Source organism: Miniopterus schreibersii, assembly GCF_964146895.1.
Source record: "Miniopterus schreibersii genome assembly, chromosome: 14".
NCBI lineage: Eukaryota > Metazoa > Chordata > Mammalia > Chiroptera > Miniopteridae > Miniopterus > Miniopterus schreibersii.
In genome coordinates this window covers 56236736-56262601 of record NC_138114.1, presented here as the reverse complement: position 1 = coordinate 56262601, position 25866 = coordinate 56236736, and the positions used below count along the sequence as shown (strand labels likewise).

At 53.3% G+C, this 25866-nt stretch overlaps 1 protein-coding gene across 4 annotated transcripts in view; it reads left to right on the top strand.

Annotated features, from left to right (window-relative positions):
- The window catches only part of PLPP4 (phospholipid phosphatase 4), a 44587-nt gene extending 19136 nt beyond the window's left edge, over positions 1-25451 (top strand). For 3 of the 4 annotated variants that reach the window (XM_081158482.1, XM_081158483.1, XM_081158485.1), the window contains 2 exons: positions 19957-20127; positions 24905-25451. In XM_081158482.1, coding sequence (XP_081014608.1) covers positions 19957-20127; positions 24905-25250 — 517 coding nt within the window. In that variant the 3' untranslated portion in view covers positions 25251-25451. The remainder of the gene's footprint in view (positions 1-19956; positions 20128-24904) is intronic. The other variant, XM_081158484.1, reaches the window with a different exon arrangement.
- Positions 25452-25866: the final 415 nt, after the last annotated feature.

Sequence of the window (25866 nt, the reverse complement as noted above, 5' to 3'; positions counted from 1 at the left end):
GGCGTGCAGGGTCACCATCAGGTCGAGGGGCGTGCAGGGTCACCATCAGGTCGAGCGGCGTGCAGGGTCACCATCAGGTCGAGGGGCGTGCAGGGTCACCGTTGGGTCAGGGGGCGTCCAGGGTCACCATCAGGTCGAGGGGCGTGCAGGGTCACCGTTGGGTCAGGGGGCGTCCAGGGTCGCCGTCAGGTCGAGGGGCGTGCAGGGTCACCGTTGGGTCAGGGGGCGTCCAGGGTCACCGTCAGGTCGAGCGGCATGCAGGGTCACCATCAGGTCAGGGTCATCCAGGGTCACCGTCAGGTTGGGGGGCACCCAGGGTCACCATGAGGTCTGGGGCGTCATCACATTCGGCAGGAGCCCCTCCGAGCTTTTTCCTCGGATCTGTGTTATCCTGCGGCTCTGCTTCCAGGGCAGTTTTGGGGTTCGGGAAGTAGCCGCCCTTACTTAGGTCATCTTCGTATAAATGGAGTGCCCCTGAACACCAGGAAGGCTGGGTTTGGGTGCCAAGCCCCTGGAGGAGTGATTGCTGTAGGCGGACCCAGGCCTCTCGGTGCCGTTTTCCAGCCTTCCTGTCGTCATCGCCTCTCCCTTATTAGACTTTCTCCCAGTTGCTCATCTCGACCATGAAACCTTAAGACCACAGAGAGACTGTGTCTGATCGTGGGCTGTGGCCCTTTGGGGACCCCAGGGACACTGTGGTGTCTGAGGTTTCTCGTCCTCCCAGGAACCAGCTCTCACCCCCAGGGGCGACGCTGTCCTGGCCGAGGCGGCCTGTTCTGGGCGGAGGGGGCTCTCGCCTGGGCAGCTCTGTCCCCACCCCCAGGGGCTTTGAGCAACGTCTGGGGACAGGTTTGGCCAACACAGTTTGGGGTGGGGTGTGCCGCTTGTATCTAGTGCTTGGAGGCTGGGGGTGCCGCTAAACACCCTGTAGTTCCTGGGGCAGTCCCACAGCACAGATTATGTGGCCTAAAATGTCCATGGTGTCCCGGCAAGGAAACCCTGTTCCAGGGTAATTAGGCAAATATGTGGGAGAAATCGGTCACTCGTGTATTAAATTTCATCCAACTCTCCAGGCTCCCGGTCTGAATAAGTAGAATATTTTAGAAATGAATACTGTTTAATTAACCAGAATGCTCTCCCTCAAAGCCTTGGCCATATTTGATTTCTGGGGGGGGACCTGGGTGGGATGAAAGGTTATAATGAAAGCTTAGTGCCTCTTCATTTGTCTTCCTAAACTTTTCATGACAAAAATCTCAGACATATACACAGGAAACAAGTCCAGCGAACCTGCCGCTCCAGGTGCAATAGCTGCCAGTCTGGCTTCCTAGTCTCCTCTGCCCGTTTCCCACCCACATTCGATAATGACCGCAAATTTTTTGTCATTTTAGCATTTTAAGGTAAGATTTACGTTGAAACTCGCACATCATTGCCATTCCGTCCTGACACGTGGCCGACCGTGAACCCGTGTTCCTATCACAAGGCAGAACGTTCCCACAGCCCCAGAAAGTCCCCGTGCGTCCATTTCCAGGCAGTTTCCTCCCCTCAGACGGTCAGCGCTGGCCTGGCCGGTGGCTTGCAGGGTTGGCGTCGACTCAAACACCGAGAAGCTGTGGGTTCGATCCCCAGCCGGGGTGCGCACAGGAGGCAGCCGATGGATGTTTCTTTCTCTTTCCCTAGAAATCTATGGAAAAATAGCCTCAGGTGAGGATTAAAATTTTTTTTTTTTTTTTTTTAAAGCCAAAGGACAGGTTTTTTTTAACTTTAGCTTAGTTTTGCCTGTTTTAGCGCATCACACACCAGGTGCCTTTTGTGTCCGACAGCTTTTGTTTAGTAGGAGGCCCTGAAAGTCTTCCCGTTGTTGAGTATGTGTCATGCGTGTCCGTCCTCTCTAATGGCTGAGATGTTTCATGGCAGCAAATATTCCACAAACCGTTTATCTGCCCTCCTTTTGGTAAACATTGGGATTGTGTCCAGTTCTTTCAGTTGTCAGCGAGGCTGCTACGAACATTTTTGCTCAGTTCCTTTAGTGGACTCTGTTGCCACTGGTCTTGGCTAAATATCTGAGTGGCGGGGCTGGGTAAGAGTTCGGGGTGCGTTTAACGTTAGAAGAAACGGCCAAGTATTTTCACAAAACGCTCGTGTCAGTTTCCGTCCCCACGGGCGACGTAGCAGAATCCCAGGCTCTCCGTGTCACTGCCTGCGTCTGGTGTCCGCAGCCTCTCTTGGTTTGGTATTTCGGTGGGTGTGCGGTGGCATCTCGTGTGGTTTTGACGTGGGCCCCCCCCCGTGGCGGATGCCTGTTGGCTGCTCACACGGCTTCCTTGGTGCGGCGTCGGTTCAAAGCCTTTGCCCATTACAGTTTTTGTCTATTTATGATTAATAATTGGTAGAGATTCCTCATATCTTGTTTATAAGCCTTTTGCTGAGTAAGTGTTTTGTGAATATTTTCTCCCATCTGTAGCTCACTCATTTTCTTAATGGTGACTTTTGATGAGCAGTAGTTTCAAATTTTGATTAAATGCAATTTATCACTTTTTTTTATGGTTATAGCTTTCTGTGTCCTATTTAAGAAACCTCTCCCCACCCTCCAGTTTCAAAGGTATCTTTATGTGTTTTCTTTAAAGCCTTCATGGTGGTGGTTTTACATGTAGGCTTTTCTCCGGCTGACTTCTGTTCCCTGTGTGAAGCAGAGTTTGACGTTTGCATTTTTCTGTATTGATAGTCATTTTTTCAGCACCATTTATTGAAAAGACTTTCCTTTCACCGTCAGATAACTTTGGTGTCTTGGCAAAGATTAAGAGCCTGCCTGAGCCGGGGCCTGTCCCTGCAGCAGCCTCACGGTAGGTGCTGGACTCGGGGGGCTTGGGTCCCTCATCTTTGCTCCATTTTTTTCAAGGCTGTTTTGGCAGCTGTAGGTCTCCGGAGCTGGGTCAGGAACAGGGGCAGGTTCTCTCTGAAGGACTCTCATGCTTTCGGACTTGGGCCTTGGCGGGGGACAGTGGCCTCTGGTCTCCCCGGGGGATGAGTGCTGGCAGCCAGCCCCTCCCGGGAGGGTACCGTTGCCCTGGACTCGAAACGGGGGAGAGGGAGGGGCCGGGCCCTGTGCTCTGGCCGCAGCCACCTGAGCCGAGTCTCCATCCCGCTGGGCTGGGACCGACGCTGCTGTTCTTCCTGAGTTTTAGTGTATTTTCTTGAACATACAGTTTTTCATTTGCTATATGATACCCTTACAACTATTTCCAGAGACTTTAAAACATTTATAAGTTTTCCCCGTTTTACTTGGGAGGGGCTGTGTTTAGCTCCCCACATGGCCATTCTGGAAGTCGAATTCCCTTATTAAAGAATTGATAAGTTGTATTTTTACGTTAATTGGTACATTTCATCTACGCTGCTGAATTTATTAGGATAAAGTTGTTTATAATATTCCCATGTTGACTTTTGATGCCTGTAAGACCAGCAGTGATAATCCCTCTTCCTGTTATAATAATGTGAATTTTTTTTATTAATTGATTGGGGTTTATTAATTTTACTATTCTTTTAAAAAAAACAATTTTTATTTTTATTTTCTCTACTTTTTGAATCTTTTCTGCTTCATTGATTTTGGCTCTTTGTTATTCCTTGTTTTTAATTTGCGTTTAATTTGCTCATACTTTTCTAGCTTAAGTTGAAAATTCAAATCATAGTTTTTTAAAAGTTCCTTTTCCTTTCTAATGTAAGCGTTTAAAGCTATAAATTTTCCCTAAACCCTGCTTTAACCGTACCCCACACAATTTGATATATTGTATTTTTATTGTTACCGTGTTCAGAATGTTTTCTAACTTCCCTTGTGATTTCTCCTTTGATGCCTGGGTTATTTAGAAGCATGTTTTCACTTCCAATGTGTAGAGATTGTTTCATTGCCTCGCGAGTACTTTATTTCAGTGGCGGTTCCACGCAGCCCTGGAAGTGTGTTCTGGGTCTGTTGGGCGGCACCCTGCATGTGTCGGTGTGATTCACGGGTTTTCGGCCCTTGCTTTCTGTTTGGTCCCATTGTCCTGCTGATCAATGAGAGGAGGGTTTGGTCATCTCCAGCTGTGGTCATGGATTTGTCCGCTTCTCCATTTAGTTTTGCTGGGTTTGCATCACCATTTTGGAGCCCTGTGTGGGCACATCCACGTTTACGATGTCACGTGTTCGTGATAACTCGACCCTTTGTCATTGTGAAATGCCCTCTGCTCGTCACTTCATCTTCTCGTTCACGTAAAGACTTCTTGTGGACGCAGGGCCGCGAGCCCAGCTGGGAAACGTTGCGTAACCGCGATCTCGCTCTTGGCCCCTGGTGATGACGGGCAGTTGAACTGGGAAGGAATTGTGAGCTCGACAGCTCTTTCCTGTGGGTTCCTCTTGTCACTGTTTCAAACCATTGGCTTTTACCTCAGTCTTCCAGTTTGGGCCCAAAGATCACTCAAGATATTACATGTATTTTAACAATAAAAATTCGTATTACCACAGTCCTCTGTAATGGACATCTTTTGGGATATGAGTAGATTGATTAATGGATTGATATGTGGGGAGGAAAGGAGAGAAATCAATCAATAACCAATCACGAGCCAACAGTGTTTCACAAAACCCTTCTCTGGAGGAAAGTGTCCAGACCCTGAGGTGGGCGCCCATCCCCAGCTGGAGCATTGCTGTGGAAACATCGCCTTTAAGGGTCAGGACCCCAGGCCCTTTCTTTGTGTTTTCTCCAATTCATGTCTAGTATGAACATCTTTAAAACCTATATTCTTCCTTTCCCTTTGGATAGAACATATAAACATACATACGTCATTCCCACGGGAGTCTCCACGGCAACCATCTCACCCCAGGGCTGCTGCCCTGTGCCTCCCAGTGGGTCGGGGGCTGCCTTTCCCGTCTCCGTTGGCATGGACTTGGGAAATGCAGAGTCATTTGAATGTCAGCTGGAGCCAACTTAATTAGGATGGAGTCCACTGGAGGAGAAAGAGACCGATCATTCCACAGCCAAGTCGCTGCAGCCTCTGGATGATTCACACCAGCGCTTCTTTGCTTCCATCAGCCTCTGGAGTCTGCTAATTAGTGCTAAACAGCCCCGTCCTCCTGTGCCAGCAGCAGACTTGGCACTGGGATTGTAGACGCAGAAGCAGCATCCCAAACCCTTGAAGGGTTTGACGTTCTGGAAGGGTGCTGCCCGCTGCTCCACAGCTGAGGCGCCTTGAGCAGCTTCAGGGCGGCTGAAGGACCACCCAGCCCCTTTAGCACGGTCTGCAGGCCTTGTGTGCCCGGCCCCTGCCGCCTGTCAGCCTCCCGTCCTGCCCCCGCCCCCTCGCTTCCCACCCTCCGGTCACCCTGCCTTTTCGATGATCATGCAGCTGGCTCTCATCTGTTAGACAGAAAATATGTCAGAGTCTGTGTTCCTGGCTTTGAAGGACTTACTCTACTTCATCCTCAGCGTACCTGTGAGGTCAGTACTGTTACGAGCCCTTGATCCAGGTGAGGAGGATAATTGCCCCAGCGTCACACAGCCCGCCCGTCACGGAGCTGGCGTCCAGGCCCAGATCGCCTGCCTTCACCCAAACCCTGACCTCAGAGCCCAGCTCTCGACAGCTCCCTCGACACGAGATGTTCTTATTTTCTCCTTCCCTGGCCTTTGAACTTGCCCGTCTCCCATGTTTCACATCCTGTTGGGCCCCATCCCTGTTCCCTCAGCGGTTACTGTGTGTTGAACCAGCGTCTGAATAGACAGGAATCTATTCGAATGTGTTTGTTTCTAACTCAGGAGGCAGCAGGCTACAATGTATCGCTCAGGTTTATTTCCCAAAGGAAAGGTGTGTGTTTATTACGTTCTTAATCGTCTCCTTCCTGGCGTGTTTTGCTGTGAGTTCTGTGGCATATTCAGTCAACACATTCCGTCTGTGTCGGTTCTCACAGTATTAATTTGGTTCTAAGTACAGATCTGGACACTTCAGAAACTCAGTGTCTTCCAGTTTTTCAAAGCAAAAGTAAAAAATTGAAAAAAAATTTCAGTCGTGGCTTGCTGTGCATTTAAGAATCATGGTGTCCACTCAGATCAGCCTTGAAGACCAGTGTGTGTGTCCGAAGCCCTCTCTTGAGCAAGGTCTCGGGACCTGCCCTCGTTCGTGAGCTCAGCAGGGGGCTCCTGCCTGCCGGCCTGAGGCTTAGACGTGGGGAGGCCAAGCACGTTGGTCAGCGGCCGCACCCACACCTAGAAAGCTCACAGAGACGGGTCCCCAGAGCCAGGTCAGCCAGTGTGTCAGCCAGCTCAGGCCAGACACACTGCCCGTCAGAGCCTGACCTTAGGCAGTGGGGCTGAAAGTCATTACCTGCTATTTCTTCTTTTTTCGATGTTTTTATTGATTTCAGAGAGAGGAAGGGAAAGGGAGAGAGAGATAGAAACATCAACGAGAGAGAAACATCGATAAGCTGCCTCCCGCATGCCCCCTGTTGGAGATCGAGCCCGGCACCCTGGGCATGTGCCCTGACCAGGAATCGAACGGTGCCCTCCTGGTTCATGGGGCAGTGCTCAACCACTGAGCCACACAGGCCAGGCATTACCTTCTGTTCCCCCATTGTTTTGCCCACTGGATGGTGGCGAACACTTGCGAGCAGAAATAACAGTTCTCTGAGTGAACAGCATAATTTACGGCGGTAATTGCTACAGATGCAAAGAGGACCTCTGAGTACAGCTGGGACGGTTGTCATAAAAACCGAGGCTCCTGGGAACTGCTGTTTAGGGGCCTCCTTCAGTCTGTTGAGAGACGGGATTTGAATGGCACAGGTGTGGCCCCGTGAGTCTCTGCAGAGGAGCTGGCCGCCTGCCCCAGAAAAGAAGGTGGTGGTGGAGCGTTTTGACCTGGCACAGGAACCGTGAAACCCCAGGAATAAGTGACTTTGTCGAGTACACTTAGCTTCTTTCATGCATCTGGCCCATGTGTTCGTTTCTCAGTCGCTGCTGCTGAGAAATCAATTGCTAAAAGGTTTACATGCGGTAACAGCCACTACAAAACCCACCGCAGGCTGACTGTCGGTGAGGCTTCATGGGTCCTGGGTGTGGAACCGGGAGGTGCCTGATTGTTGGTAAACAATGACCTAATTTTCAGAGTCTTCAGAAACTCCTCACGTGTTCGCAGCCCTCGCTCGGGTGGAGTTTTCCTTCCGGGGGCACCTGCGTGCCGGCTCCTAAGAGGCTGCTACAGGAGGTGTCGGCCACAGAGGAGGTGAGGGAGACGGTGGGGTCTCTACAGCTTATGGGCAGGGCACTGAGCGGGGTGGGTGTGGGCGGCAGGACAGGGCCACCGTGGTGGGGTAAAGAGGAGCCGACAGGACCCACGAGCACCCCGCACCTGCCTGCCACAGCTGAGGGGTGTCCCCGGGACACCCGGGATCTTCAGCACCAACACCTTTTAGATCCTACCTGCTCGGGCAGCACTGTCCTTGCCTGTAGGTAGGTGGCTGAGGCAGAGGAGGGGTGTAGCCAGGTGGCCCTGGCACCCTCACAGCTGCCAGCTCCCGTGGTGAGAGGAGCCAGGCCTGAGGGTCCCTGGGAGGCTGTCTCATCCCCTCGCTCGGCAGCGTGAAGCTGGGCTGGACAAAGGCCTGGCCGTCCTTCAGCGTTTCGTTTAAATCTTCCCTGGGAACGGGACGTTGACCTGGGCGACCTCCTGACCCCCGAGGCACACTGCACAGTCTTCCTTTCCCGTCCGCTCACGTGCCCCACGCTCCTTGTGGCACCAGCCTTGAGAGTGTGGGGACCTGCCTCCCTCACAGTAGCTGAGCAGTCTCTTTAATAATTCATTGCGGAGTCTAATCTGGGGATTTCCCCGAACCAGGCTTGAGCCAGTTTGTGTTTTCTCTCTGTGCGATTCAGGGTTCTCCTAAGAAGGAGAACCAGTGGCGTATATAGAATGAGATTCGCTGGAAGGAATCATACTAAATAATTCATGTGATTATAGAGGCTGAGAAGCCCCACCTTCTCTGTCTGCAGGCTGGGGGCCCAGGAGGGCTGGGGGGGTGAGTCCCAGACGGCAGGAGTCCCAGTCCACGGGCAGGAGACGATGTGTGGGCTCAGGCGGTTGGGCAGGGAGAGGGCGGTGTCCCCTTCCCTCCACCATTTTTTAAATTTATTTTTTAAAATACGTTTTTATTGACTTTTTTAGAGAGAGAGGAAGGAGAGGGAGAAAGAGAAACATCAGTGAGAGAGACACCAGTCGGCTGCCTCCTGCACGCGCCCTCCTGGGAATCGAGCCCGCAACCCGGGCAAGTGCCCTGACCAGAATTGAACCCTGACCTCATGGTAGACGCTCAACCTCTGAGCCACCCATCCGGGGCCCTTCCTCCACCTTTGTGCTCTGTTCAGGCCCTGGGTGGACTGGGTGAAGCCCCCGCCCTGGGGAGGGCAGTCTGTTACTCGGTGTCCAGATGCCGACCCAGAAACAACCTCACACACACCCAGGAGTGATTTTGAGCCAAATATCTGGGCACCCTGTGCTCCAGTCAAGCTGACGCGTGAAATCAACCATCACAGTCTCCTACCCAGCTGGAGGAGAGCATGTTCCTTCAAACCAACCAGCGTCAGGACCCTGTGACCCGCCAGCGTCTACGGCCTACTTCCTCCCCTCCAGGAAACGTGCCCCAGGCCCTCGCCAGTCCACCCCCGGCGCAGAACAGCGTGAGAAAATGAATGTCTCTCTCACCCACCCACCTTCCAAGGCTGGACTCGCGTGCCCAGCCCTCCTGGAGCCGCCTCTGGTTCTGGAGACCCATCTTCACTCAGTTCCTGCTGCGTGCCTGGCCTCTGCCTCGTTTCCCTTGCGGAAGTTCAGATGCAAAGAGTTAGAAAAGCAGTTCTGTGGTGGTTTTTAGCATTAAATGAAACAGGCAACGAGCAGCAGGAGAGACGAGTGACAAGTCCGCAAGGCGTAGGGCTAACCTGTATGCCCGGGGCTTCACTAGGGATCAGGCGCCGGCCACCCGACGGCTGCTGATTGCATCCCGCTCTCCTCCCAGGCTGGACACTGCCCTGTCCCACCCTGGACACTTCCTCGTGCTCTTTGACGGTCCAGCGCCCTCTCTGATCTGACGTAAAGCGAAGCCTCCCCAGGTCCCATCAGGCTGTCTCTCCTCCGGAAGCCTGTTTCTTCCTTTCCTAACCACCATTGGTAATTATTTCTGTGCATCCCATAAGGCAAGACCCAAGTCTGTCTGGTCGTCCGAGCCGAGCGTGGTGCCCGGCCCGGCGCAGGACGTGTTTGTCGAGATAATCGCTCCGTGACAGAACCTCAGCCGTGTGGCCCCGGTGGCGATGCTGATGGCCACTGTTTTGAGAGGTGTGTGTCTCGTGGCGTTTGCCCCTGTTTCTCAATCCCACCGGGTCATATTCTCGGTCGCTGACGAAAACCTGTGCTGTGGTAGGGAGCAAGTCATCTTCCTCTGGACTCGGGTGTTTGGCTGCCTCTAGTTGATGGGCTTCCACGGAACCCCAGCCCCTTCATCTAACGGATGAAGTCGGTAGCCGGTGAGGGCGGTCCGTCACCCCCTCGCCCAGGGCGGGCGGGACCTGCCGGCTGCGGGGCTTCCACGCTCTCCATCGCCTCTTGCGGTGCGTTAGGAAGCCTCCCGAGCGTTCCCGTCTCCTGGGCTCCAGCGCAGCTCCGGTGCTCCTTCCCCGGGAAGCAGCCTGGCCGGTGGGCCGGACGGACGTTGCTGCCGACCGACGAGCGGCTGCTCCTCTGCTGCCTTTCTTTAAAAACAGGGCCTGAGCGAATCCGTGACCTGCTCTGCATTGCGGAGCACAGGCCCCCGTCCCCTCTCGGCCTTATTTCCCCACGACTGCAGGTTTGCCCGCGATCGGAAAGGCCCGTCGGCCCGCTGGTCCCAGGGCCCTGCGAGGGGCTCCCCGGGAGGCAGGACTGCGGCTGGTGGAGGTGGTGCAGGGAGAGCCGAGAACTGCAGTGCGGAGACTGGACCCCACGGACGCTCCTGCCGATGGACACGGGACAGGCCGAGCTCCACCGAACGGGAGGGGCGCAGACGTCGGGGCTCTCGACCCACGTTCTCGTTACCTGGTTCTGTGTAATGGGAATTGCACAGGGAAGCTAAAGATCAATATTAGTCATGCGTTGGTCACCTCTGAAGTTAACCTGCCCTCAAGCATCCATCCCAGCCCCGGACGGGTCTCCCGCCCTCGCTCAGCTCCCGCGGGCTGTGGGGTGTTGTAATATGAGCACAGCGCAGACACACCCAAGGGGACGATAAACGGCACGTCCTGAGGCACATGCAGGATTTCATGGAGTCAGTGAGAGGATGCCGCAGAGCCGCTGGACCAGACCAGTTAACGACCGAAAGGGAGCGAATCAGAGGATGTGCCCGCAGAGCTGCTGCAGGACAGACTGGCTTGAAAATCAAAGAACCGTGAGATGCAATCGAGGGAAACAGAAGGACGCTGCTGATATTCTATAAAACACCCTCTTGCACACTTTTCAAAATGATGTCAGAGGCCATCAAAATGGATTTATTTTTTATTCTAAATATTGGCTTAGTTGACATCATAACCCTTATTGTATTAAATATACGATAAATTTATTTTCATGCTTTTGAGTTTACCTTTTTGAGTGGGCATCTCAAACACATATTATCACTATTTTATATGAAGCGTTGCTCTTTGTTTTGAGTGGATTCACTTTAAGTCACTCTTGTGGCCAGTGAGCTTGCCTGTCCCTGAGAGTAACCCGGGTCCCCAGCCTGGCGCCTCCTGAGACCTGTGGTCGCCTGAGGCTTCCAGAGTCTCGCAGGGAGGTGCCAGGCTGGCCTGTGCTGCAGCAGATCAGAAGAGGAGTGAGGCCTGTCTGTTCACCCTGAAGAAATAGTGGCATTAAAAACCCCAAACAGCACTTACGCTCGAAATACGTCCCATGGTAAGGTCTGTGACAGACGACCTGGCGGCTTCGTTTACTCTGCCTTAGCCCCGTTACAGGCCTGAGAGCCCCCGCGTCTCTCTCTCCCTATCGCTGTTTTCAGAGTCCTCGGCCTGGGTTCTGTCGTCTGAGGGATCAGTCAAGCGCCTGGGGAGAGTGCCAGGTCTCGTTCCACCGGGCGCCTCCCAACACTGCCCGTAATTAAATGTCATCAGAGTTCATTGTGCTTGAGTAATGAGGTGGTGTTCCTCCGGCTCCCTTTGTTGTTTTTTCCCCAGGAGCATTGCTCCTCTTTTGGGATTTAAACAAATCACTGTTGTTATGAAAAATGCAATTGAAAGGCTCCGTAATTACGATACTGAGCAGGTGCTGACAGGAGATCCAGTACTTGGTGTCCACCGGCGTGCTGCCTGCCTGGCGCACGTGGCCTTGGCGTGCGCAGTGCCGGCTCCGCATCACGGGGCTGCTCCTGTTCAGCTTCTGCGATGAAAGAACGGGGCTGGGGACCAGAACGTGCTGTTCCTTCCCTATGTGATCAGAATCGCTTGATGAGCAGATGGGTGGCTGAATAGTCCCTGTCACCGGGCAAACCGTTCACTGACAGGCTGTAATTTTGCATCGGCTCCTGGACATATAATTTTCTTAGTCCGCTGTCGTGGTTTTACAGGGATAGTTGGTTAAGAGTGAAATATATGTACAGGATCATATATAAAGCATATCAGTGTGGTTTACATAATATTACTACTGTTAAATAATATTTAACAATAGAAAACACCCTCATGTACTCGCCACTTAGATTAAGAAATAGAATTTAACTGTGTACTCTTAAAATCCAATGTAACCCTCCCTGGTGTCTTACTGTTCTGTCTCCCACAGTAGCCGTTATCTTGAAATTTTAAAAATAACTTCTTTGTTTTTCTAGGTAGTCTTACACACACACACATTCCTAAACAATATGTTGCTTAATTTTGCCTGCTTTTGAACTTTACGTAATTAGAGTCATGCAGAATATATTTTGATAATCTTCCAGTTACTCATGTGTCACGGGTTCACCCGTGTTCACTGCTGTGGTGTTGTGAGCGTGACGGTGCCGCACTTTGTTTTCATCGTTGCCCGAGGATGTTTTTTCCATTGCTACCCGCCGGATGTAGAGTCCTGGGTCTGGTAGTTACTGGCATCTCTGTATTGGGAAAGAGGGCTAGACATGGGCTTCAACACAGACAGGCCTGGGGTCGAGACCAGCGTCAGCATTAGCATTTCTGGTTTTCATTTCCTCGGCCTTACTAACGACACCTTTCATTTGCATGTTGAATTTCCGCTCACAAAATACTACAAATACCATGCTTTGTGGGAGCTGGATGAGGCAGATGTTGTCCCCGTTTGGCGAGTAGATGAGACACTGAGGGGGACACGGCTCTGACCTGGCACCCACGTCTTCCAACGCCTGGGAGAGTTCTGTTCTGTGCTGTACCAGAGGAGATGATTTAAAAGAAGCCAGCAGGTGCGTGGGGCAAGCTGCTGCTTGGACACTTGAAGAAGGTTCTGAGCCCAAGACTGGCTTCCTCGATAAACAGCCCCTTGATCAGTTATCAGTGTCTGCCAAGGTCATGGGAGATAAAAATGTCACATTTGCTTTCCCAAATTTAAGTGGCCTTCAAACTAAGAAAATCCACAATTACAGTATGTACTAAAAAAAAATATTTTTTTGAATCTGGGCTGTGTACGTAACGGGGAGACTTGGCTGTGTCAGATAAGGGAGGTGCTGTCCTGGTTATGGTCAGTTTCCTCGGGGGTGAGAGAGAGGAGCAGAGGGACCAGGAGCCTGGGGGAAGCTTCGCCGGGGAGCCACCTTGTCAGCTGCCCAGTCACTCTGGGCTTCTGTCCCGAAACTAGGGGGCCTGCAGCTGTTTTCAGTGAACAGACAATGACCGGCCTCACCTAGCTCAGGACAGTAATGTGAGGCCAACGTGCCTCCACCCTCCACAGACACGATGCTGAGAAGGTGTGACTGGGCCGTTTGGTCAGCAGCCAGCATCACTGCACCCGCTGGTCAGCCTGGAGCCAGACACCTCCGGGGCGACATCTCATCGAAGCTCAGCCATTCATGTTCTGTGTAGGAAAACCCAGTTTTTCCTCCAGTGTTTCTCCTTTACTCTCACCCTAGGTCACATCACACTTCTGACACCAGATGTGCGGGGCTCTTCCCACACCAAGCAATTCTGTGCGTCACCAGCCGGATCTCCTACAGTTTAACTCAATTCTGACACCATCTACCTGGAGATAGTGTCCGATCCCACCAGCTAAGGGCTCCGTCCCGCAAGACTGGCCCCCGCGCTCCAGAGCCCAGTCCCATGTCCAGGGTGTCACCCGTGCTTCTCACCAGTCAGCTCTAAACCTGAGGTTCCCACGACCCCCTCCTTGGGTTTGATTAGTTCGCTAGAGCGGCTCAGAGAGCTCAGGGAAATACTGACACTTAGCACTTTAGGAAAGGTTAGGGAAAGGACACAGACGAACAGCCAGATGAAGAGACGCGCAGGCAAAGTCTGGGAGGGTCCTGCGAGCAGAGCTCCTGACCCTGTGGAGTGGGGGGTTGTCACCCTCCCGGGACGTAGATGTGTTTACTCACCTGGAAGCCTCTAAGCCCCGTGCTGGTGGGATTTCTGTGGAGGCTTCATCACGTATCCTGATTAATTCATTTCATTCCCAGCCCCTACCCCCCTCTCTGGAGAATGGGGGACAGGGCTGAAAACTCCGAGCCTCTATCATGACTTGGTCTTCCGGCCACCAGCCTCCATCCAGGACCCACCCAGGAGCCCACCTGTAGTCATCTCGTTAGAATAAAAGCTGCCCCCAGGGCTCTTGCCACTGAGGAAATAAGGGTTTTAGGAGCCCTGCCAGGAACCTATATTTTCTATTATCTCACACCTTCCCTTCCTGTCTGAGCTGAAATCCCCAATGAAGACGGCGCAGGGCCCGTCAGAGGGTGGTTTTCCCTAACAAATCAAATTGCAGGTGGCACAACATCTCCCAAAAGGCAGGTGCAGCAGGTAGCTGGGCAGTGCCGGTGATTAAGGCTTCAAGGACTTGGGAGGCCCCTGCACCCCACAGAGAGGCTAATGCCATGAACACATGGGGCAAATAAATGGCTGCTGCCTTTTTAGTCTCTCAAAAGTGTACATTACCATTTGAACCTCGCCGTCCGATTTATGTTCCACCAAGGCCTTTGGAAGTAAAAATGCAATTATTTTTCATAAAAATGTTATCTTTATGTAATCCTGCTCCAGCTTTTATCAGCTCCCCGAACGGTGATGTGGAACGGGGTAATTTCTCCCTTTTGAAGGTTGGTTCTTATATTTATGCTTCAGATCATTGAGGCATGTAATCCAGGTGGGGAAAAGCAAAGGTGGTCGTGGGATTTAAATCACTTCCCGTCTTGGTGACAGTCCGTAGCGCTCTCTAGGGCCAGGAGTAACCTCTAATAGGAATTTTTCACTGAGCGGTGTGGGGTGGGCGGGAGGGGGCAGAGTGGCTTCTGTCATTTGAAGACCCTTCCTCCTCTTTGGCGATGTCACACCTGCTCCCAGGATCCGTGCAGCGGGGAGTTGACAAAGGCCACTTTCTTCCCCCGAAGCCCGTCCTTCCCTGCCCCTCAGACCACCTCAGCGCCTTTGTGCATTGTGTCCTGTGGGATTTACTTTTTTTCAGAACAAAATCCTCTCTGAAGATGCTGACTGGCGTTTATCGTCTGCTTTCTTCTGTTGGCATTTCCCGCCTCTGACGTTTGCTTTCAGACTAATTACGAGCGTCTTGGTTCCTTTCCCTGTCCCTGTTGCTCTTTCTCAAGCAGGACTGCACAGTCATTTGAGTCATGAGGTGGAAGTCGCACCTGGCTCAGGTAGCTTAAGTATCGCCCGCCTGAAACGGGATGGAGGGCGTGACCTTTCGTAGCCGTATTTGTCTTTCTGTCTCCCAGGGCCTTGGCCTGTTGCAGGGGCACCTGGCAGAGTCCAGTTATGTTTATATTCATTCAGTCACCACGTACAGGTGACTTCCCTCATTCAGCAGTGTCCTGGGTTCTGGGGATTCAGTGGTGACCCTGATGGGCACACGACTACAGGGGTATAAAGACAAACATGCAGTTAGCAGTGATGTGACTGCAGTTATGCCAAGGAAATCTGTGATCTTTTGTCTCTATTTAGGAATCATTCACAGTTTTTTTTTAGGGCTGTGTTAACCTTCAGTAAATAATTTGACCTACCTGAACCTCTATTTCTCTTCCATAAAACAGGGCTACTAAATTATATCAGGACATCAAATCATTTCATCAGGACTCAAATTATCTAGTTGAATTCATTGATTTCTTGAGGTTGTTGAATTTTTGCCATCAATAATTGCAATGAACTCTTGTCTTTAAAAGCAAATTCAAAAGAATTATTGATGTGCGATTCAGAAGATTTCAAGGATTTTGAGAATTGTCTTCAGTTAACAAGATTACGCTTGTTGTTTCCTACATCAGAGCAAAACTATCTCTCTGTTGATGGGTTAGACAGAAGGCGAGGTTTTTCTGAAACATTTCTGTGCATACTGAGTCTATTCTGTAATTTTCATCGAGGTTTTTCCCTAAAATTTTAACTCTGGCTGGGTAGCTACATCAGATATTCATGGTCTTCTGTTGATTTTTTTGAGGAATAAATAACTGTCTCTCCTCGAGCTCTGTTGAATGGTTCAGCCGTTAGATATGCCGTAAACCCGCCTTCTCGCTAAGATTTGTAACCGTCTTCCCCCACCCTCTTATTGAAAGTGAAAGCTCTTGATATCTTAGGATATCAATGTATAGAGCTTGTCATAAAAAAGACACCAGAACGAGCATTTTAGCTAGGCTGACCTGTGGATTGGGCAACTATGAACTTAAAACTATAAACGAGAAACTGGCCACGTTAAGGGATTTGGGGCCACGGGCATCACAGCAGGTTCTGACACGATGGCATTTGTTGCTGAGGAACCCTGGGAGAAAAGCTGTGTCACTCAGCACGGGGATGGCCTCCTGGCTCTGCGACGCTCCCGCCGAGAGCTCAGGCATTCTGCACAGAGGGAGGGGAAAGAGGCCTCCAGCGATTCGTCTCCCTCAGCCTTCAAGTCTGTCTATTGTACCGGCCAGGATCATGCTGCGTCTGCTGAGAGCCCGGGGGCTGCAGGGTTATCAGATGCTGAGAACCTGGCTCTAGAATTCTCTCTAAGCAGGCGCTGCAGTTACACAGCAGGGAGCTGCGGATGGGAAGCGTGGCCCCTGTGAGGCTTCTCTTTCAGGATGGAACTTCCCGGAACCGAGGCAGCCGGCGCGTTGGGAGGGTGGCCACGAGGTCCCACGCGCTGTGCTGGCAAAGTTTTACAGTCCTCGTGAGCTAACCCTCAGGACACCTCGGTGAGCCGAGTGCTGCTCACCTGCTGTACCGATCAGGAAGCCAAAGCCCAAGGGGAGTTCACACGGTTGTAAGCGGCAGAACTGAGCGCCCCACATGCTCAGCCTGTCTTAGGAACCCACGGCCCTCAACAGCACAAACACTCCCGACTGCCGGGTGGATTACATAGTCCCCAAGTAATAATAATAAACTTAGATTGCTGTTTCTGTTGGTTTAAACACAACCGTCCCAAATGCATCAAGTGCTCCTTGGCTCTGGTGTGGAGTCGGGACGAATGGACATGTGTCCTTTTCAGCTCAGGCTTAGAGGGTCATTTATTTAACAGCAGATTGTTAATTAGCACCAGAAGGCAGAACTCGAGTGAGCTCTCACACTGGCAGCCCGCATACCCAGCCCTGCTGGCCAGCAGATGAATTTCATTGGGTCTGCACTGTATTAATTTTTTATTTGCTGTTAATATATAAAAATGGGAACATTTCCCATAAATACCAGGATCTCCACATGGCAGACAGCAGCTGGCATGGAGGCAGAGCTGCATCGTTAAGCAGGCCAGTTTCCCCTGGTTTCCCCCAGTCCCCGCCACTCCCAGTTGTCTCCCAGCAGTGAGGCTGGGCGTGAGTTGCCATTTATTATCAAAGATGAGCCACTGGCTTTTCAGAAAGTGAACTAATTCTTGGAGCTGAGTGTCTGGCAATGGTGGAATAGCAGAAAATAGACCGAGAGGGCTTCTGTTGCAGAGAAGTTTACTCACATCCAAAGATTTTCCTCATGTTCACCGTCTGCCCAGCCCATGGGCATCACGTGATGACCCCTTGAGGTCCAGCCTCTCATTTTACAAAGCAAACTGAGGCCCAAGAGGGAAGGCGACTCGCCAAAGATCATAGGTTCAGTTAGTGACAGGGCTGAGGTGGGAGCCCAGTTCCCCGATTCCCAGCGGCATGCACGGGGTCACGCAGGCACCGGCCCACCTGCGCATTCCCATGGCCTTGGCTCGATGGGCTTGTGGAGACGCCCTGACGTCCTCTCACAACCTCAGCATTGAGACTTACCCTCCGTCTTGGAGAAGAGAACATTAGCTCTCTGAGCATCATGAAGTGAGAAAATGTGTAGAGAGGACCTTCTCAGGACGTAATTCCATTTTCAGAGCCAAGAATGATCAGTTTATCGCGGGAGGTTTGTTACAATGAGCCAAAGTGGAAAACAATCCTAAGAGCAGGGTCTGTCCCCTGATCATTACCTCATTTGTTTTTAAGGCTTTTTTATGTGTGTACCAGTTTCTTATTTCTTGCTTCTCTGGGGCCCATTGGTCTTTCACTGGGTTTACAAGTCAGATGGGGGAGGGAAGGCAGACGACCCCGACGCACCTGGCCCAGCTCAGCAAATAGACCTGCCTTTGCAAAGGGGGCGTTGTAAACCGTTGGCAGTTCATCCGTGCAGCCGGAGGGGAGCATCAGTAGTTGTCCCCTTTCAGGATGACCAGGCCGGCACAGAGCCCTGTCCACGGGCACCTGTGTCACTTCCTGGGCCAGCAACCTGTGTGTGGTGCTTTGCTTCTCTGCCCCCATTGCCAACAGCCAAGTGAGCCCTGGGGATGCCAGCAACAGGGCGGAGAAGCCAGCCTTTCATCTGCTTCTAGCTCAGAGGCTCCAAGAGCGTCTTTGCTTTTCACAGCCAGATCCACATATAAATATTTACAGTCAGCTGCTTCCAGCCAAGGAAACCGGCTCCAGGCTGAAAGCAAGGGGCACATGCTCTTCCGCACAGATCCCTGTGGGTGTGCGTGTGCGTGTGCGTGTCTGTGTCTGCATGTTTCAAACTCTGCAGAGCAGAGAAACACGTTCTGAGCCCCTAGGACAGGGAGGCGGTCTCCTCCTCTCACCCCTGGCTCGAGAGGGTTCTCTTTATGCTTTGGTTGTTAATAACGTTAGGAAATGTGAATGCAGTTGCCCTGTTCTGTGATCCCGTCTCCCAGACGTCCCGTGCCCTGCCCGTGTCTGAGCGCTGAGGTCTGTGCTCTTCCCGTCACACTGGAGGCAAGGCTGTGTTTAAGGGGAAGCCGCTCAGTTGCATGAACATCACCTTTGTTCCCCAGGGCAGTGCGAGGTTTTACAGCCTCGGCGTCTCAGAGGCCTGTTTCTTGGAGAAGAGAACAGCGTTGTTTGGCTAGAGTTGAAAAGCATTTCTTTAAAAAACAAACAAACAAAACCCTCCTGTTTTCTTTTCTCCCAGTTGAGTTGACTCTGAGCCTGGATGGGTCCCGGACCTCAGAGCTGGAAGGCTCCCCGGAGAGCACCTCCTGCAGAGGTGGTGGAAAAATGGGGGAATCCTGTGAATTCTGTGTGGTTCACTCAATTCCTTTCTGATAGCATTTGGAAAAGCGGGAGTTTCAACCTCCCCTGCTACCCAGTGTGCCTCCCAGGCCAGAAAGAAGGGCCTCAGAAGCCCTTTGCCACAGGGCGTTATGCTGGCTCGGTAGCTGCATAAATGTCAGTGAAAGAGCGACCGCGTAGGTTTATTATGAAATTGGAGCCTGTCATGTCCCTGAGATGGGACCAGCACATGCTATGGAGGAGTGAGTTGGATCGAGAAGGTGGAGCTGTAGCACCTGCCTTTAACCAAAGTATCTACGCTCAATCCTGGGTGCCGTTAGGGTTCACACACACACATGCACACACTCATGGACACACGCATGCATGCACACACAGGTACACACACGCCAAGGCCACTCCAGACCAGTACCAGCAGAATGTCTAGCCATGGGACCTGGCTAGAGGCATTTTTTAAAGCTTCCCAGGTTTTAGAGGTGACTCCGCGTGTCACCAGAGCTGAGGATCCTTGTTCTAAGCCAACAGGAGACCCACCGGGAATCTCACCGAACCCCAACTGTGTTTTAAACCCGACTAAATGAAAAGTGTGGGGTTACACATGCTACACCCAGCTCCACGCTCTTGACCATGGATTTAGCACAGACGTATTGTCATTACAACTGTAAATGCCAATCAACATAATTTCTAAGAGTGGAAACAGAATTTGAGATTCCTGGCTTCTCCGCCCAACTCACTCCTCCGTGGCATTTGGTCCCATCTCTGTGACTGCCCCCGAGCCCCAAATCCCTTCCTTTGACGACTCCTCCAGATCTAAGCTGTCACCACAGCCTTGTTCTATGGGCACTTTTTTCCTATATAGAGCTCAATACATTATATTAAAGTTACCTGTTAGCATGGCCATGTCCTCCAACCAGACCGTGAGCCCTTGAGACCAGACACAGCGTCCAGTGCATCCTCTGTTCACCACACCTCAGAAGAATAGAATAGTGCCCGCCTAGCACACAGCGGGTACCCGTGAAGCCTCTGTTGAATGAATGGATGGATGGACGGACGAATGAAATAGGACAGATTTGATCCCAGGAAAGCCTGAGAGGTCGTTCTCAGGGGTGAGAGTTCATGCCAGCTCAGTTCTAGCAGAGCTCAGGTTGCCCACGTGGTGCCTGGTGCCAGCACGTCCCTGAGCCTGGGTCCAGCATGATGGCAGACAGGTGCCCAGGATGCTCTGCATCCCCACCACTCACCACCTGCCAGGTAACACCTGCTGTTTCTCTCGGGCAGTTGCCTTCTCGGGCCTCGGCTTCACGACCTTCTACCTGGCCGGAAAGCTGCACTGCTTCACGGAGACGGGGCGGGGGAAGAGCTGGAGGCTGTGCGCCGCGGTCCTGCCCCTGTACTGCGCCATGATGATCGCCCTGTCCCGCATGTGCGACTACAAGCACCACTGGCAAGGTGAGTCCTGCCCGCCTCCCCCAGGGCTGGTGTGGAAACACCTGTGTGGGGGGGAGTAGGTGCCCGCTGTCGGACACCAGAGGAGGTAACGTGACAGAGTGGACATTGTCTTAAAGGAAATGGGCCTGTTCAGGGGGGTTCTGGCCTTAACTCTGCCCTGCTGAGGACAGAATTGGGGGTCTCCCTCTCTCCCTCACACTCGGGCTACTCAAGTCCTGCGGGGAGAGCGGGCCCTCGGCCTTGGACCCGTGTGTGACTTCCCTTCTGGGTCACTTGCCTGAGTCCCCAGACTTGGCGCTGGATGGTTTTTGGCTCCTTTCACATCTCGCATCCATCCCACAAGGACGTATTTCTCACCATGGATGTGCTTCCCGAGGAGAGATGTTCAGCCCAGGGATCTGTGCCGGCTATGTTCCCAGCAGCCGTGCGAGGTGGGGGGAGGCTGACTTATATGTAGTCAGAAATCACAGAACGAGTGAGGGGCTTGTTCCTGGAACAAAACTGAGCCACACCATGTCCCTCTGCAGATCAGCTGTAGCACCTGCCACAGTAGACAGGGAGCAGAGACAGGTGGGGTCCCCAGGACGTGTGGCTTCCGGGGGCACGGGCCTGGGCTGTTTTTCCTACGGGGCAATCGATCTGAGCCCAGAATCGGACTCTAGGGGGCGGGTCAGGAATGGTGGCCAGGACTCTACATTATTAACAAGCAGGTCTGTTATTTATGATGAAGTCTGAGAAGCCCTGGTGAGGAGCCCCAGGGTGCCAACTTGAAGCAAACAGACTGAACTAAATGTGCCTGAATCCAGCCCGCACCTCCTTCCTGCCTGCCCTCCCTCTGCCCACATGCACTGCTCTCCCCCTTTTCTGTTTCGGCAGCCCAGTGCCTGTGGGGCCGCCCTCGTCTCACCTCTTGCTAGGTGTGTGTTCTAGGGGTAGTGAGGCAGTTGAAGCCAGGTGAGGGGGGCTCCTAGCTGGGGGGCCTTCTCCCATGCTCTCGGGGACCTCCCCCCCCAGCACCTCCCCAGCTGCTTCGCTCTTTCCCTGGCCTCAGGTCCACCCTCCACCTTCCTGGGGCTCACGCTCTGGGCATCACAAGCCTCCAGCTGTAGCTTCGACCTGGGGGTGGAGGGTGGAGGCTGCAGGGGAAGGAGGCGGATGCGTGGCCTGGCCAGGCGGATGCATGATGGGGGTGGTCAGTGGAGGGCCGCAGGCTGGGCCCTGAGCCCTCCCTTCTCCGCTTTTAGCAACGACTTGGATCAGGTTCTGGATAACCTGAGGCTACATCATGAGAGGGAAGCAGGGAGCGAGTGACTGAGCCCACACACGGCACCCCCACAGCAGCCTTGGCACCGGGAGTATTTTCCAACAGAATCATGGAGGTTTATAGGACTCAGGCATATTCCCATGAAGACTGCCGTGGGCTGGCTGGTGTTTTGTAGACTCTGCTCATCTCTCCCTCGTGAACTGTGGCTCCGTAAGACCAGGGGAACAGCACGTCCCAAACAGCCCAGGCTGTTTCATAGACGGGATGCAGTAATGGGTCGGGATGTGCTTTGTAAGTGAAAACGCACAGCACAAGTGAAATTGGTGGTGGTCTCTAGTGCCCTGTTTCTAAGGGACAGAATTGTGTTCTTTCCCCAAACAGCCGACTTAGAGGCAGCCGTTCTCGGAACACTGTCTTCTGGAAGCTGTGAATCTTGGGTTTTCATGTTTACTTAGCCACTTTGGATTTGAAATGATGACAGTTTCTGAATTGAATAGATTTCTGCTCCATATGGAGGGCAGTGAGAGCTGTGTGGAGATTCTATCCTGAAAACCTAGGATGGGAGGTTGGCCTCTTGCACGCTCCTGGTCCTAACCCATCACCTGGCTGGGACTGGTGCAGACGAAAGAATGAAGAATTGGTGCCTGGCTTCAGGAAAACAGTGGACTCATCATGCAGCTGGTGCCCCCGAAGCCTGCTGGCTGTGGAGCCTCAGGTTCATCCCATCCAACTGGCACAGGAGGGAAGTTGGCACAGAAAAGGGAGAATTAAATTAATGCTCTGTGGGCTGATGGGGAACCAGAGAGAGAATTATGTTCAGTGATGTTTAGGGCCATACTTGGGCTGGAGGGAGGGACAGAGCTGCGTCACGGTTGACTTCTGCAGCCCAGCCAGGACTGAGTATGCACCGGTTGGCACAGGTCATGGTTGACTTCTGCAGCCAGGACTGAGTGTGCATCGGTTGGCACAGGTCATGGTTGACTTCTGCAGCCAGGACTGAGTGTGCATCGGTTGGCACAGGTCATTGGTGTGGCTCACGTACCAGGTCAGCTGCGCCACCCTCTGCCCAGCTTGTACCCTGGACTCAGCCATGGGAAGAGTGTGCCCTTCCTTGGATGCTCTGATGGGCTGAGCCAGGCTCACTTTACCTGAATCCCCTTTGTGGAGCCAGCTGTCACTCTGCACCAGTGGTCTCAGCTGCGGGTAGGGAGACTGTACCTCCCAGGGGACATTTAGCAATGTCTGGAGACATCTTTTTGGTTTTCACAACAGGGAGTGGAGGTTACTACATATCTGGTGGGTAGAGGCCAGGGACGCTGCCAGACATCCTACAATGTACAAGGTGGCACTGCCCCCGCAACACAGACTTACCCAGGCCCAGATGTCTGCCCTGAGGATGAGAAACCCGGAGCTAACCAGCACCTCAGCTCTGTTTTTCTTTCCCTTATTACATGTTAGGAAGCAGCAGTGTTCAAGGCGTGGGACGATGTATTCATTCAACACTTATTTATTAAGAGAGTAATCGAGGCAGCCTCAAGGTTTCCAGCCCGCAGAAGGGACAGACCGAGAGGCCTTTGCCTGCCGCGTAGGTGGTGCCTGAGGCAGGCCGCCTGATGGAGATAAATTAGCTGTGGCTTTTCTTTGGTGCACTGAGCTGCCCAGCGACCGTGGGCGGGGGCCATCCATCACGGTGAGAATTCATGGGGAGCCCACAGCCATCAGCTAAACCCGAGGCCGGCTCCTTGTAGACTTCAGTTAACAGTAATATGATGAGGTTTTTATGACTCCTTTTCGATTTCTAAGGGAGCACCTGCGCCCAGTGTGCAAGTACCTGTGTGTGGTGATCTTGGGAAGTACGTCTGGTTTCTCGGTTACATATTCATACGCAGTAGATAGCCATTGCCTCGCGTGCCCTGCTCTGTCCCATGGACAGCCTTGCTTCCTGTTACTCCAGGGAATCCTCCCTCTGCTCCCCGTGACTTTCCCTGGTTTCTCTTACTGGCTCTATGTTCGAAATATTTACAGAACCCAACTTCCTCTTCCCGGTCTAGTCCAAACCACTGTTGTTTGTTGCCTGGATTATTGCCGACTCCTCCTTGCCGGTCTCCCTCCTTCCCACTGAGCCACATGGGCTGGGCAAGTTCTTTTAAAGAAAGTCAAAGTCACAGAGACGGAAAGCTTGACTAGAAATAGAGTAAAAAGAACATGAACAACCACATGAGTTTGTCGAGTTGGCCAGAGTTGATTTTTACGTTAGTGTCTTGAGTCATGGAGCCCACAAGGCCTCCAGTCAAGCCAGCTTGGAGATGCTGGGCATTGCCATGGCGACAGGGAGGGACGTGTTCCTCCTGGGACTGGACAGCACAGGATCAGAAGCGTGTCCGCTTGCTTGCACCAGAGCAGGTGGGCACGGCCGGCACCTCAGCAGCAGCCTGTGAGATCCCTTCCTGTCTGTTAACCTCCTGAGAAGGTGCAGAATCAGGGCCCTGGAGTTCGCGCCCATCAGTCATGATCCAGGGGTGGCTCTGGAGAGCCCCTCAGCCTCTCTGAGCCTGAGTGTCTTCTGTAAAGTACGGCTGGTGCCTGTGGAGGTGTGCGGGGTCCACGGGACAGGCGGAAGCGGAACCCGGGGGAGGTCAGCGCAGCATGGCGGCCGTCACGAGAGTTTAGTTTCCTTTGTTAGGGGAGGAGTCACGTTGTGTTGGGATCTTCTGGGCAAGAATAACCCATAGGCGCAGTTAAAGGTGTGCACAGGATGCCTGCACCTGAACACACCCGCACCCACACCCACACCCGAGGGTTGTGGGCGTGCTGCTTTGGTGGGTCTCTCGGGCACCAGCTGAGTGTGCACTTGGGCAAGGCACTGCCCCGTGGGGGGCTGTCCCGCCTGCAGGTGCCCCTCCCGCCTCGCCGCCCCCCCCCCCCCCCCCCCCCGCCCTCCAGCCTGCCGAGATCTTGTAGGAGGGGCCAGGCCTCTCCGGCCGGAGGTCTGTTGAGTTTGCTGGTCCTGGTGCATCGTAAAACATTTTATTCACTTTGTGACTCAGAAGGTTCATTTCTTCCCGGGGAAATGGCATCCCCCGGGCAGAGACAGCGCCCGCTGGGCTTCTGTGGAGCACGGGCCATATTGCAGGCCTCCGGCGGGAACTCGCTAAGAAAAAGAAATGACGCCCGCGAAGGCAGTCAGCTCCGCAGAGGTGGCTGGGATCCTGCTTCCAAGATCAGTTTTTAAAATCAGGAATGCGGATCTGAGCTCACGCGAGGCTCAGGTGCGTAGTTAAGAGATAGGAGGAGGAAGGAATCAAGGACCCATTTTAAAGGGATGTTTAAGGTCCAGAAACGCCTGCAGAGCCCCCGAGGTTTATTCCCCCAGCCAGGCTTCTCTCGAGTGTGTCGGGGGCCCGGGCAGCAAGCCTGCTGCTGGAGCGGGTGGGAGAGGTGCTTCCTGGGGACACACCTGGCCACCTCCGAGCGAGTCCTGACGCAGCTCTCCGTTTGCTCTTTCCCGCGCAGATTCCTTTGTTGGCGGAGTCATCGGCCTCATTTTTGCGTACATCTGCTACAGACAGCACTACCCGCCTCTGGCCAACACGGCCTGTCACAAACCCTACGTCAGCCTCCGAGTGCCGACCTCGCTGAAGAAAGAGGACCGGCCGGCCGCGGACAGCGCACCCAGCCTGCCGCTGGAGGGCGTCACCGAGGGCCCCGTGTGACCAGGGCCCGGGGAGGAGGGACACTGAGCGGGGGCACGCTCTCCCACCCCGACGTCACCACACATGGGAGAGGCTTTATGTCCGTTTCCCATCAGCCGTTCCCTAGTTTTCCTGCTTCCCCGCTGCCGATGGTTCCTGCTACTTAAAATGCCGACTCTCCACTCTCGAGTTCACAGAGGAAGGACGCGGCAGCCATCTCTGGAGACGTGCGGAAGGGGCTGCAGGGGTGGGGCGGGGGCGGCTCGGCGGAGTCTTCCGTCTGGAGTGTTCGCTGTGACAGCCACGTTCTGTGTGTTCATGGTTGTGAAACAATAAAACCTCCCTGGAAGGCGTGGTGGTGGCCGTGCAGTGAAGAGAGTCATTGGGGCGGGCGTGGGTTTCACGGGGCGGGGAGCCTGGGCCCCGGCCTCACACTCGGCCCTGCTCTGATGGCCCCTGTGGGCAGGAACCTGTCCCCTGAAGAGCCACTGACCCCCCACAGGTGGCCTGTGTCCTCAGTAGGCGACCTGAGCACATGGCACCATGGGAAGCGACTCAGTGTATCGGGACCAGTGCAGAGGCCGCCGGGCTCAGAGCTCCCCCAGCCCCGTGGCTTCAGGACCCAACCTGCAGATACCGTGGTCTCGGGCTTTTAGCTCCAAGCTGAGACGAGCATTTCCGTTTCAGGCACCTAGTCTGTGGGGTTATATTACTACAGCCCTGGCAAAACCACAAGGTTTCCCCTTTACGCCCTCCCCAGAGGGACCCCTCTGTCTCATCACA